Below are 14552 nucleotides of genomic sequence, written 5' to 3' on the forward strand. Positions count from 1 at the left end.
TGTCTCAGTGGTGAAGATACAGGACTTGTGATCAGAAGGTTGTCAGTTCCAGTCCCACCACTGCCAAGTTGCCACTGTTGGGCCCCTGAGCAAGACCATTAACCCTCAAGTTGTACTCAGTCATAACTGTAGGTCACTTTGGATAAAAGTGTCAGATAAATACTGCAAATGTCTCTTACACACACACGAGTTCTTGAGTGTTTTCCATACGTCACAGACATAACCAGAATTTGAGCTGGTAGTCAAGCTAATGAAAGGTGCTTGTTTTGCTCTGGGAAATCATGGCTGATCATGGCCACCCTGTAATATGCACCATTTCACACCTGCGTGTTCAGGAATGCCTAGAAAACACAGGCAAGGCATCATAAAACACATGGATGTGACGTGTCAGTAGCTTTGGGACACACTTGTGCTTTAGTCCCCCCTTCTTCCTTTTCCTGTCATCTGGACGTCTTTGAGCCAGCAGTGACCTCCTGCACGTCTGCCCCAGTACACCCAGTACACTGTCCCAGTAAAAACCCCTCCACCATGCAAGACCCACATCAGGGTGCTGCTGTGTCGGTAACTGTCACCCACTCAAATAATGTTCCATCAGCAGTGGCTTTGCTGTCATAAACTGACCAATGATGGCTGGATTGAGTGCTGGTACCATGGCAACGGACAGGCTACGGTCTGTAACTGTGCCCATATTAAATACACCCATATGACAGGCGGACCAATCAGAGTGGCCTATTGCAGTGATCTCAGGAGCAAGGTACATGTGTCTAACAGAAGTGCCTGAAGTTGAAGTGAGGTTGGAAACTTTAAAATCCTCCACAGAGGAATGTACTTCCACATTCTTACAAAACTCTGCTCGGTTCTGTCACTGTGATTATAAATCGCCCGTGGAGTGTGTGTGTGTGTGTGTGTGTGCATGTAGGTTATGAGATGGATCGCTTCCAACTTTTGTAGTCGCTGAATGTACTTTTGGCTCTGGGAAACAGCAGCAGTAAAGCCGACATGAATCAGGAACGTCGGGTGGCATGGGAACGTCCGCCAGCATGGGAACGCCGGGCAACATGGGAAAAGGCTTTACTTTTATTGTCATTATTGTCATTACTGTTGAAAAAGCACAAGTGTGTCCCAAAGCTACTGACACGTCACATCCATATGTTTTATGATGCCTTGCCTGTTATGCAGCAAAACCCGTTAAAATCGGCAGAAAACGCAGATTACACTGAAATCTTTTAGAAACTTCGAACACATAAAAAAGACAAGTTGGTGTTTATGAATGGAATAGACCACTCTGTCCACCACACTGTCCTCAACTCTGTCCACATCTCTACGGAGGCTCACATGCACACAGCAGTGTTACAGGGGTCACGTATTGACTTGGTCTGTGTTAAGAGTAGCAGATAATCAGATATATATTCATGAGTGTTCTAACACGTGTTGACTTTCATCTGAGTGGAAAATTCTGCCATCCCATCCAAGCTGGAACAAGACTGATGATTGTAGAATTGCTAAATAAAAATGTAAGTGGAATTTTTTCCCATGAGACTGTAAAATAGCACTCCAAGCCACTTGCGTTGGGTAATAACACTCGGTCTGCTCTTCTGGAGTGAGAGGCTCGTGGGACGTTGTGTACGCCAACCGCATGGCTGGTGATGAGAGCGTCACAGTGGAACAGCTCAGCGCTACCATGGTACGTTCCTGTCACTACACTACTATCTGCTCACCTGGTCTCTTAAGACCCCAATCCGCAAGGGTTCCAGAACCTTACGGGTGGGTTGTGGAATCCTCCACTCCAGTTCTAGAATAGTTCATAAGGATTCTAGAACTCAAGTCGGGTAAAAAAAAAAGAAAGAAAATAAATTTTTTTAAGTCCAGGTGTCGAATGAAATGTCATCAACGAACATTCTGTTTGAACTTTCCACACAGGCAACACGACATGTCTGTCCACTAGACATGACATAAAATAAAAGAACTGTGACACTGGATCCTGTCTACTCAGTCTCTTTCTGTCAGCGGTTTCATTTTTCTGGGGAGCGTAATGCACACTGAATAAATCTGTGTTTGTTGTAATGAGAATGATTTCAGCAGCCATTTTACTCATCAAATAGAAGCGCTTTCTCATTTTGATCAGTGCTAATTTACTCTGTGTGTGTGTGTGTGTGTGTGTGTGTGTGTGTGTGTGTTATTTCAAGAGTTTACCACATATTACATTTTCTGACAATTATTTAAGGGGCTAAAGAATGCCAGTATGTTGTGGTTTTTTTTGTCGCTGCAAGTTATAATGCTTTTGGTAAACAGGAGCGAAAGCATCACGTTGTAATCCGACCCAAACTCTCCGCATCATCTATCATCTTCAAGTATTTCATACCCAAACACTATCTGAATATTTATGAGTTTGGCGACGTCACCGCGTCTCTGCGTTCTGCCGAGGAGCTCGTGCAAGAGCGCGAGCGAGCGCGAGAGGGCGGGATGTGGAGAGCACGCGGGAGCGTGAGGGACTAAGAGACTGGCTCACCGTGCAGTGTACTACCGACACGGGCTTTGTCTGACAGCACCCGAGGAAACCTTCTCCCGTCGACAAGCTGCGCGAACATTTTCGCGATTTCCCAGGTTCGAGGGAGCGCGCGCGTTGTGACATCTCGCTCGGCAGAATCGTTTCTAAGCCGCGCGGGGGATGCTGCGCGCGGTAGACCCGCGCCTGCCATGGACCGACAGCAGCAGCGCCTGTTGGAGCCCTGTCCTGTCCTCTGTCCTGTCCTGTCCTCCGTCCTGTGTCCTCTGAAGCGCAGTGTCGTCTCTGCCCTTGGTTGCGAAGGTCCGCTCGTGTCGAAGGCGGGCTAGCACGAGATCTCGTCTACAGCGTAGAGGCAGCGCTTGCACGCGATAATGAGGCTCATCAAAAGCTGAGGCGCCACGAGATGTTCGTGATCTCTGCTCGAGACCAGCGAAAAATCCGTCTGCAGCCCGACACAACGCAGCAGGTGTACGCGAGCGCAGGGTCCGCGCGCGCTTAGCCTCCCCGGCTCGTGGTGCTGAAAGGATAGCGCTCCGAGGAGGCACGCGGAGGGCATCCGTGCTCAAGGCTTTGTCCTTCCACAAGAGCCTCTAAATGCAATAACATTTCTAGAGTTTGCACCGTGCGTCCGCCGCCTGCCTGGCTTTGATGGCTGTGCCACGCAAAATCAAAACTTTGCTGACAGTTAACATCGTGGTGTTCGTCGGGATCATCCTATTCTCGGTGTACTGCAGGATCCAGGACCGCTCTGAGGAGCTCCTGCGCGGCGGGCGACCAGCAGACCCGAGACTCCGGAGTAGGAGCGGGAAAGCGGCCAGCTTGGATAGACAGTCCATTCTGCAGAGACTGGAGAGGCTGGAGGATGTGGTGTACAACCAGTTAAACGGTGAGGAAGTCTCGAGCCCGTGTAGGATGAAGCAGTCGAATGGACAACAGCTGCAGACAGGGACCGCTTAGAGCCCAGCCTGCCTTCACGTTAAAGTCAGCATTATGTACAGTATCTGGCATGTCTCTTACAGCCAATAGCATTTAAAAGTTTTGCTGGTTCACACTAGTGAAGTGTCCTGCACAGAATTCTAAAAACATTCCTTGTCTTCTTATTATTTTAAAATAACGCCTTGAAAATAATATTTCTTAAACCATCTGGCAGTATCCCTTAAAGTCGCTGTAACCTTCTGGATTTGCTCAGTAAACTGGGCTCAGATATGCTACTTTGTAAGTGCAGACACAATAAATAATCCTAAATCTAATCATATAATTGAAAGTATTTGTATAAAAACAGAAATCACATGTTCAAATAGTTTTTAACCGTTTTTATCACCTTTAAATACAAACATGGCATTACACAGAGTTAAGATGCCGTTCTCATGTATAAGATACATAAAGCTGTCTCAGAACCAGGCTGTCTCTTGTAGTGGTGCGGTATTAATATTGACAAAGTCAGAGTGAAGAGATATTGGGGTTTTGTTGTGTGGGTATTTCTGGCCACACAGATGAGTTTCTCAGGCGTGCACCTAGATTTGCCCTTTACACAGCACATATCGGTACTCAATGTGCTCTCACACACCCAAACTAGCCAGCGAGCAGGATGTGCTGAGACGCACGTGTTGGAAGCTGCTGTGTTTGTGGACTGGCCGGGTTCTGAGCCGTGATGCTGACTTTAACGCGAGCCACACTGAAGGCCTTCCTGTCATGTTGTTGTGGTTTGTGGCAGTCTGAATGGAGGCACGGGGATGCTGACGCTGAGCTCTGCCACATCCTGTCGGGCTGAGGTGCTGTGTGGGGACATAGAGGAGCGGTAATTAGCCACTGGTGCACTCACTTGACATGAGTTCTTTCACTGTTACTACAGGGACTGTGGCTTCATTTATTCATGTGCTATATATTAGGAAAAAACCTCACCATGGGTGTTTGCTACCATTCCGTGGTGGTATCTGAGAAGCTGCTCTGTACAGATACATGCAATCATAGTCTCATTATACACCAAGGAGCTACACTGTTATAAAAAGGTTACTTGCTGATGTATAGACAAAATACTGTAATTACAATGCTACATATTGTGAATGTATAAACTCAACACCTACCTTGTAGCTACACCTAATGCCGACAAGAAATACACCTGTATGATGCACGGATCTCACAGATATACTCTATAGGTGTAGGGTACACTATTCTATAGGTGTAGATATACCCCATAGGTGTAGAATATACACTAATCTTATAGATATCCTCTATAGGTGTAAGATACACCTGTACGATACACGAATCTTATAGATGTACTCTATAGATTAGCTACTATATACAGTGACGTGTCTGTTTTCATAAAGCATGTCAGCCCCCTCTACCCTGTTCTGAGCGCAGGTTTCCCAGAGGCAGGGATGTGATGTGTATGACTGTCATGACAAGTAGGGTTGCTGCTGCTTTGTACATATCAGTGTGATTGAGTGGTTCAGTACCAGTAATATGTGACCAGCAGAAGTGCTGTGGTCAGTACTGGGACACCGATGCAGAGGGTTGGTAGCTAGGACATGTTTAACACAAACAGAGCGTAGAGACACCAGGTCTCACTCTGCGGAGAGCGCATGTCACGCAACCGCCCCAGTCCATGACTACAACTCCCGTCTTCCCTAGCACAACCTCATCACTCATCAGATCTTCCTCACCAGTTTACTAGTGTCACCTGTATGGCATCTTTGCTACGCTATTTAGTCTCCTGTTCCATTCATTCAGTGCAATGTATTATCGCTTTTCTATCGCGAGTACTGAGCACATCCCACTGAGCGTGTCCCTGATATATCTCTGGCTATTACCCTCGTCTGTTTCCGTTTACAATTGTTGCTTGTTTTGCTATAAAATAAACCCGGTTTATTTTATATGCGTCTGGCCTGGTCTCAGATGTCACAGCGCACCATAAACAGAATAGCGGATGTTGAAGTGACAGTCAAATACTGACCTTCAGTTATTTTGACCAAAGTTTTTAGGATCACATGAACACTGTGATTCATCTAACACTTACAGAACGCTCACTAGTCAGGTGTGGATTGGACATGATGGTGCCATGTGATTGGTTAGAGGATCAACTGTTCGTAAAGTTCTATAATATGTGTATCACCTTGGCCAGAGGAGCTAAAACATATACAGCATGAGATATTGTACAGCAGACAGAATGAGATATTATACAGCAAACAGATTGAGATATTATACAGCATGAGATATTATACAGCAGACAGAAAGAGATATTGCACAGCAGACAGAATGAGTTATTATACAGAATGAGATATTATACAGCAAACAGAATGAGATATTATACAGCATGAGATATTATACAGCATGAGATATTATACAGCAGACAGAATGAGATATTATACAGCATCCAGAATGAGATATTATACAGCATATTATACAGCAGAAAGAATGAGATATACAGCAGACGGAATGGGATATTATACAGCATGAGATATTATACAGCAGACAGAATGAGATATTATACAGCATATTATACAGCAGAGAGAATGAGATATTATACAGCAGAGAGAATGAGATATACAGAAGACAGAATGAGATATTATACAGCAGAGAGAATAAGATATTACACAGCAGACAGAATGAGATATTATACAGCAGACAGAATAAGAGAATGTGGAACATGCAAAAAATAATCATAATAACTGAGCTCTACAGTAGAATTATTACTGTATAATTATTCTTAGGCTACTCCTAGGTGTGTAATTATTAGCTCCAATGGCTAGGAAATAAATGAACGTGGTTCAGTCTGAAATAGAAAGGATAATTTACAAAATTAATTAATTCATTTATTCATTAGTTTATTTACTTCCTGTGCTGAATGTCACTGCGACACCCAGCTCTCTGGTGGATGTTCCTTCTTCCGGAGACTCTGAGCACTTTCTCCTTCCTTTAACGTCCTTCTTAAATCATGAAGCTGTCTCTCCTCTCCTCCCACCGCGATGCTGGCCATGGCACTTCCCGATTGTCCCCGAGAACCTTCGGATTTATCCTGTTGTTATTCTGAAGGTCCGGCATCGTTTGAGTACGAAGGGGCATACCACGTCAGCTTGAATTATCTTTCGTTCATTTGGAGATGAGCCAATAGGTGCCGCTCCAGAGAAATGCCCCCTAACATGGCCTCCTTTATGAAACGGAGCTGCCGCCACATAGATCCACCCTGAAGGGTTGGTTGGGTTTTTTTGTCGTGCGAGGACAGTCTTCTGTGTCCACGCCTGTTCTGTCCAGGTCCATGAATATTCTGTAATCAGCTGAAACTGTTGCTGTTTGAAGACTTTGCTGTGGTTTTTGTTTGTTTGTTTGTTTGTTTTGTTGTTGTTTTTTTGCTGATGCTGTGGTGATTTGAGGTATTTACCCGTATTTTTTAGCTGTTTATCGAGCCAGCAATATTAAGCCTGCAGTTTAAGCCAAGTGACAGTAACATTTAGAGGACGTCTGTAAAACCATCCACACTTCAAAGCTAGTCAAAGCAGGGCTCGTCATACTAATGTCTTGTCCATACCAAACAAAGCAAACTAGGGTCTGGACAAACAAAGAAAAGAAAGAAGAACTGTTCATTTTTTCAACACAGAGGGTGTATTTTTCTTTTTTTTGCAGCACACTGCAATTTTTATGTGAGTGCTAGAAGCTCTCTGACTCTGTTGACTGTTGACGGACAAACTAGTGCCTTGTCATCTCCAATATTTGTTATTTTCCTTTTAAAAGAAATTACTCAGTGATGTCTCAGAACTGAAGGTTTGCTTCAGATGAAAGGTACCCTTATGCAAAGATTTCTCACCAATGCCCCATATCCTACCTTAGCTGTGATGAAGCACACTGCTTAATCTCAGATTAACACAAAGGGCTGGTTTTTTGGAAACTCTGAGGTCATTTTTCAGATGCATGTGAAACCAGTCAGAAGCAGCTATTTATATGAGAACAGAAAACATCTTTATCAGACTGGTTAATAAAAACCACAGATCGACTGATGGCCAGTTCCACTGGCGTGTGTGTGTGTTTGGTTACAGCAGGTATAGGAACGCAGTCAGTTTCTCTCTCCCATCTGTTCCCTAGCACAGGACACAGGAGTGCGGTGTGCATGTATCTTGTACAGGCCTCTTGCATTGCAAATGAAACTGATGTAATGAAAATATCACATTAACGGAAATTACGAAATCCTGAAGAGTCGTTTCCCTACTTGTTCACGTATAGTTTCCAGCGTTTGGCATTAGCTGTTTGTGTGGTTCTTCAAAAGGACATCCAGTTGAAGAGAAAAGGACACTGTGATTCATCTTCAACCTAATAAACCACTCAACGTACCACAGGACGCGCCACCCTGGAGATTATTGACAGCGCGACAAAGGCACTTGCTGTATGTGTAATGTGTAGTGATGAGTCAGTGGTCATATCTGTCAACCGGCAGGATCACGTTTGCCTCTGCGATAATCCCATGTGTATTGCATGCATCGTTCCCTTTGGCGTGGAATGGGAAATAACTGTTGTGTTTTCTCCCAGATTTGTTGCCATCAGAGAGAAAATCAGGAATTTGTTGAGGTGCTGCCCACCATCTGTGACTTGTGGTCACATTTTCTCATTTTAAAACATTCCCAGGGAATGTTCTTTGCAGGCATGTGGAAATCTGCATTAAAAACACATCGATTCTGACCTGCACGTTTTAATCAAGGGTCGAAATCTTTCACAACATGGGGGGGGTCTTTTTTTTTTTTTGTCGGTAAACCATCAAAAACGGCCTCTCTGACCCTTCTTGATGGGTGGATGCATAATTTAGAGCGTTCCTGACGGAGGCGTTCCTGACCTAGACGAGTTACTGCCAGCGTGTTCTGCAGCAGGGAGCTGCGCCTGGACACACAGCAGCTGCACGGGCGCGGGATTAATCCACCGTGTGCGCCATGTTGTGTGGGGTTTTCTGAAACAGCAACCCACACTGCAACAGGACTACGAGCAGAAAAACTCAGAAAGCAGAAAACAGGACTGCTGCACGTTTGTGGTAAATGTTCATGTTGGTCACTGATGTACGCGGCGTGTTGTGGGTTTAACACCGTCGCCTGTACTCGGCGTGTTGTGTGTTCAACACCGTCACCTACATAAATGTAAAATGCATAAAGGATTTTTGCCGCATTGTGACTTGATCTCCTGAGGCAGGGCGCTAGGCTAGTGTTGTATTTTGCTACATGGAAAGTAGATTTGTTGTGCTAACTAGAGAACAGGTGGAACATTTTTCGTTACCATGTGCAATTTTATGGATGGTAGAAGCTGAAGAAGAGAAGAGACTGACTCTGTTTACGTCAGAAGGAGCCTGTTTGAAGTGTCAGCAAATCACAGATGGTGTGACCTGTAGGAATGTTTTTGGAAAACAGGACTGCTGCACGTTTGTGGTAAATGTTCATGTTGGTCACTGATGTCCTGAGTTATGGTCTGTCACGGTTCCAAAAACCTTCCTACAGGTCACACCATCTGTGATTTGCTAGGATAAGGACACGCCAAACTGACACTTCAAACAGGCTCCTTCTGACGCAAACAGAGTCAGTCTCTTCTCTTCTTCAGCTTCTACCATCCATAAAATTGCACATGGTAACGAAAAATGTTCCACCTGTTCTCTAGTTAGCACAACAAATCTACTTTCCATGTAGCAAAATACAACACTAGCCTAGCGCCCTGCCTCAGGAGATCAAGTCACAATGCGGCAAAAATCCTTTATGCATTTTACATTTATGTAGGTGACGGTGTTGAACACACAACACGCCGCGTACATCAGTGACCAACATGAACATTTACCACAAACGTGCAGCAGTCCTGTTTTCTGCTTTCTGAGTTTTTTTGCTCGTAGTCCTGTTGCAGTGTGGGTTGCTGTTTCAGAAAACCCCACACAACATGGCGCACACGGTGGATTAATCCCGCGCCCGTGCAGCTGCTGTGTGTCCAGGCGCAGCTCCCTGCTGCAGAACACACTGGCAGTAACTCGTCTAGGTCAGGAACGCCTCCGTCAGGAACGCTCTAAATTATGCATCCACCCATCAAGAAGGGTCAGAGAGGCCGTTTTTGATGGTTTACCGACAAAAAAAAAAAAAGACCCCCCCATGTTGTGAAAGATTTCGACCCTTGATTAAAACGTGCAGGTCAGAATCGATGTGTTTTTAATGCAGATTTCCACATGCCTGCAAAGAACATTCCCTGGGAATGTTTTAAAATGGGAAACTGTGACCACATGCCACAGATGTTGGGGAGCACCTCAACAAATTCCTGATTTTCTATCTGATGCCAACAAATCAGGCCTGATGCTGTCTGATGGCAGAAGGTCAGCTCAGTGTGTCCTCCCTGACTCTCCAAAAATAGTTCGTCACCATTGCCTTAACCACACATTTGTAATTGTATAATTTCACAAAATGTTTTAAAAAATGCTTTGTCCACTAAAAATGCTCAGGATCCTGAGACACGTGCTTCATTAGCACCATGCCTGCGCTTCAGCACTCTCCTCAGAGTGCACTGAGGCGCTTGGCACTGCTGCAGGGGCGGGGCTACAGTCATGTGGGCGGGTGTGGGTGGGGCTTTTTCTGCTGCTGTTATGTTGTGACCTGAGAGAACAGGAGAGGAACAAAGGAGATTAAGAAGGTTATTAAATCAATAATAAAGAAATAAAAGCTGTCATGACCACGGCAGGACACTTTCTGATATATAGAACAATATACAGAGTGAACACGAAGGCAGGACACTTTCTGATTACCTGGAATTTGATCCATTCTGTTGATTTGGAAGCGTACACTCTTCTGGAACAGCCTTCATCAGGACACGTCCATGTAGCTCGTTTTAAGGAGCTAAGACAGAAGAGCCAAACGGCCTATTAAAGTGAGAAGACTGGGTCTTGACAGCCATCATCATTACAGAGAGCGGGAGGGAGAGAGAGAGAGAATAAAGGGGGGAACAGGAGGAGAAGGGGAGCTGAAAAGTCCTCTTAAATAAACAGGTCATGTATTTTTAACTCTAAACCATTAATAAGACTTATGTAGGTATTTGTCAGTGCTTCAGATTTCAAATTCATCGACTCAGCATTTAGATATATGCCAAGCAGCCACTAAATGCCTCCCCATAAAAGTTAATTCAGTGTTTAATGCGTTTTTATATCTCAAACACACACTAAATCTCTCCCTCAGGACACAGAATAGCGCAGAACTGTTTCACTTGCACGTGGCATCATTTTAAACGGCAGGCGGTGGTAAAAGGGGCAAAACTCGGAACCTCAGCAGCGTAAACACGAGTGACACGCACCAGTGGTGAGGTGCAGTGCAGTATTTTAAAAGCGCTCACATTGAGAATGGTGAATCTGTTTTAGGAGCATGGTTGAACTACCGAGTATCTTACAGGAAGAGGACGGTCTGTTTATGTTGGTGTTGCAGATATAAGTATCATCAGACATAAGAGAATATTTGGGAATTTTTAATGTTTACATTGTGTGCTGCACAGACCCTTTTGGACAAAGTGCTTGATTTTCCAACCCAACTTTCAATGGTTTATTTGATAATTAGGTACAAGTTCCTATAATTACCTTACAATGCAAGAAGCAAAGCAGTGTCAGTAGAAACCAACCTTAACGACCACACACACACACACACACACACACACACACACACACACACACACACACATACACACACACACACACACACACACACACACACACACACACACACACACACACACATACACACACACACACACACACACATACACACACACACACATACACACACATACACACACACACACACACTCTCACACACACACACACACACACACACACACATACACACACACACACACACACACACACACACATACACACACAGACACACACACACACACATACACACACACACACATACACAGATACACACACACACACACACACACTCTCACACACACACACGCACACACACACACACACACACACACACATACACAGACACACACACACACACACACACATACACACACACACACACACACCCGTCTCAGCATTTAACCCTCCCAACTCCCCTCCCCAACCCCCACTTTCAGACACTCCTGCACTTTCCTGTCTTGTTTTATAGCCATCAAAGCAACTCATCACCAAGCACACACACTCACACACACACACACACTCACACACACACACACACACACACACACGTAAGCAAACAAAAACAATGACTCAGCATCTCTGAGAAGGCTTTGTAACAAACACAAACAACTCCTCAGGGCATTCTCAAAGTGAAATTTCTCTTGCAGTAAGTTTATTAGCAACCACTGAAACAAGCCCAGTTCCTCCGGACTGGAGCAGTAAATTACACAGCCATCACAGACCTCCTCCATCCTAGACCTCCCTCCATCCCAGACCCCCCCAACATAGACCTCCCTCCATCATAGACCTCCCCAACATAGACCTCCCTCCATCATAGACCCCCCCCCACATAGACCTCCCTCCATCCTAGACCTCCCTCCATCCCAGACCCCCCCAACATAGACCTCCCTCCATCATAGACCCCCCCCCAACATAGACCTCCCTCCATCCCAGACCTCCCCCATCATAGACCTCCCTCCATCCTAGACCTCCCTCCATCCCAGACCACCCCTTTTCTGTCCTGCTACGGATCGCATTAGCAGATGTGTGACAGCTAGATGCTCTACAGGGCTATTAAACAGCATTCAGGATAAAAGCTCTTAGCATTTGCTTAAGTCAGATATGTCTATAACTGCAGTGGTCGCTCATAGAGAAAAGGAATCCTTAAGGATATATGTGTTGTGGTCACATGATTACTGACAGCCACTCCACTGTAGAGCTCACTGATGAAACTCCTCAGTGCAGAATTGCCTACAAGCAAACAGCATAGACCTTCAACAGCAGTGTTGCCCATTTATGGCATTTAGCTGACGCTTTTATCCAAAGCGACTTACAATTATGACTAAGTACACCTTGAACTCAGGGGCCCAACAATGGCAACCTGGCAGTGGTAGTACTTGAACTGGCAACCTTCTGATTACTAGTCAAGTACCTTAACCACTGAGACATCACTGCCCTACCCACAATCACACCCACACCCTGTAATGTCTGATGGTATAGATGTTGTATTATAAATCCAAGTCTCAGTATCAGGACAGAGAATCTCAGCAGTATTGTGAGTGTGTTAAACATGTCCACACTGTGCACAGCACAGAGCCCTGCTAACAACACACTCCTGTTTTGGAACCAACCGTTTAATGACAACGTTATTGGAGTATCTAAGACTGCTCTCTCTGGGGCAGGAGTGTCCAGGACTGCCCCTGCCAGGGCAGGAGGGCTGCTGGAGCTGGCATTTGGTGCCACAGGGCTGAGGATGTGGCACACACACACACACACACACCAGTGAGGGCAAACACACTGACTACAATCACACTCAGCACCGCCAACCCGCACACTACACACACACACACACACACACACACACACACACACACACACATCGCACTCGCACATATGTGCATACAAACACGTGCACACAGACACGCACAAGCACACATGCAGTCACACGCACATACACACACACAAAATATACTCACACACACCATCTGGTCTCACTTTCTTTAAATGTTGAATATGGGAATACGATGGTGTCATGTGAATTCTCAAGGGAAGACGAGAGTAGTATCATGAGTGCTGGATATGTGTAGATGAGCACACAGCACGGCTGTGCGTAGGGTCCCGGGAATGGGAATGTGCCCATCGCAAATCCCGTTTTAGGGTCCCAGGAATGTTGAATGCCCGAGGCTCTGTGTTCCTCCTTATCATTTTGCACAGCGAGCGATAATGTTTTTATCATGACTGTCCTCTGGGGGAGGACAGTCTCCCATCTTTAATAAATCCGCACAGGCAGAGAACTTCGTTATTTTAAATGTCAAAGTAAAAAGGAATTTGTAAGGTCTCCGTTCTTTTCACTGTCCTGTCATTTAAGAAGGGAACATCCTCGAGATTTGAATCTTAAGTTGTGAAATTGGATGTCACCTGCTCAGATGGCAAGAGAAAATGACTGGGAGGTAATGAGACATGTGCAATGACCTGAGTCTGAGTGTCTGAGTGTCTGAGTGTTTGAGTGTCTGAGTGTTTGAGAGTTTGAGTGTTTGAGTGTTTGAGTGTCTGAGTGTCTGAGCGTTTGAGCGTCTGAGCGTTTGAGCGTCTGAGTGTTTGTGTGTTTGAGTGTTTGATGCTCACTCATCCTGAATCCTCACAGTGATAATACTTTTGGAATTTGAGTGAACCTTTGACTGGAATTGTACGTTTTCATATTTTTTCTAATTCAAACTGTAAAGTTAAAACTGAGCTGCGAGCTTTTAGAGGCCGATCATAGTTCTCAGATCTCTGGAATGTCTAATGATACTGTAAACAAGTTGGTTTTGTTTTCATTAAATTCTGATTAGTGAGGAGTTAGGAAATGTAAGGTAATACAACCATTTGTATTTTATTTTATTTATTTATTTCTGAGTTTCCATGCAGTGTTGGATTAGCTCTCTGAGCGCCCGTTCATGTCCAACTGGATCTAAAGGAACCCCGTGGATGTTGGATGTGTTAGTTTAATACACAATCCTTCTCTTCCTCACATAGCACAGCGTCTGTGGCCCAGAGCATCACCTGTGCCGTCACTGTGTCTGTGGCAGTCACCGATGTGAATAATGAATAATGAAAAGTGTTCCTTCTGAAGATCCTTTGTTTGTGGTATTATAACAGTTTAACTGAAATGTCTGTCATCCTCTGTGTGTGTGTGTGTGTGTGTGTGTGTGTGTGTGTGTGTGTGTGTGTGTGTGTGTGTGTGTGTGTGTGTGTGCTGCAGGTCTAGCCAAGCCCATGGGTCTGGTGGAGGGTCCAGGGGGTCTGGGCCAGGGTGGAGCTGCTGCCACTCTGGGGGAGGACAGTCAGGAGGGCAGATATGAGGAGTATGGCTACAACGCCCAGCTCAGTGACCGCATCTCTCTGGACAGGAACATCCCAGACTACAGGCCCAAGAAGTGAGTCTAC

At 45.2% G+C, this 14552-nt stretch overlaps 1 protein-coding gene across 3 annotated transcripts in view; it reads left to right on the plus strand.

Annotated features, from left to right (window-relative positions):
• Window positions 1–2461: 2461 nt before the first annotated feature.
• The window catches only part of galnt9 (polypeptide N-acetylgalactosaminyltransferase 9), a 90349-nt gene continuing 78258 nt past the window's right edge, over window positions 2462–14552 (plus strand). For all 3 annotated transcript variants that reach the window (XM_035529542.2, XM_035529543.2, XM_081714887.1), the window contains exons 1-2: window positions 2462–3395; window positions 14368–14542. In XM_035529542.2, the coding sequence (XP_035385435.1) occupies window positions 3158–3395; window positions 14368–14542 (413 nt within the window). In that variant the 5' untranslated portion in view covers window positions 2462–3157. The remainder of the gene's footprint in view (window positions 3396–14367; window positions 14543–14552) is intronic.

Source organism: Electrophorus electricus, chromosome 5 (genome assembly GCF_041902795.1).
Source record: "Electrophorus electricus isolate QZ-2024a chromosome 5, ASM4190279v1, whole genome shotgun sequence".
Classification (NCBI taxonomy): domain Eukaryota; kingdom Metazoa; phylum Chordata; class Actinopteri; order Gymnotiformes; family Gymnotidae; genus Electrophorus; species Electrophorus electricus.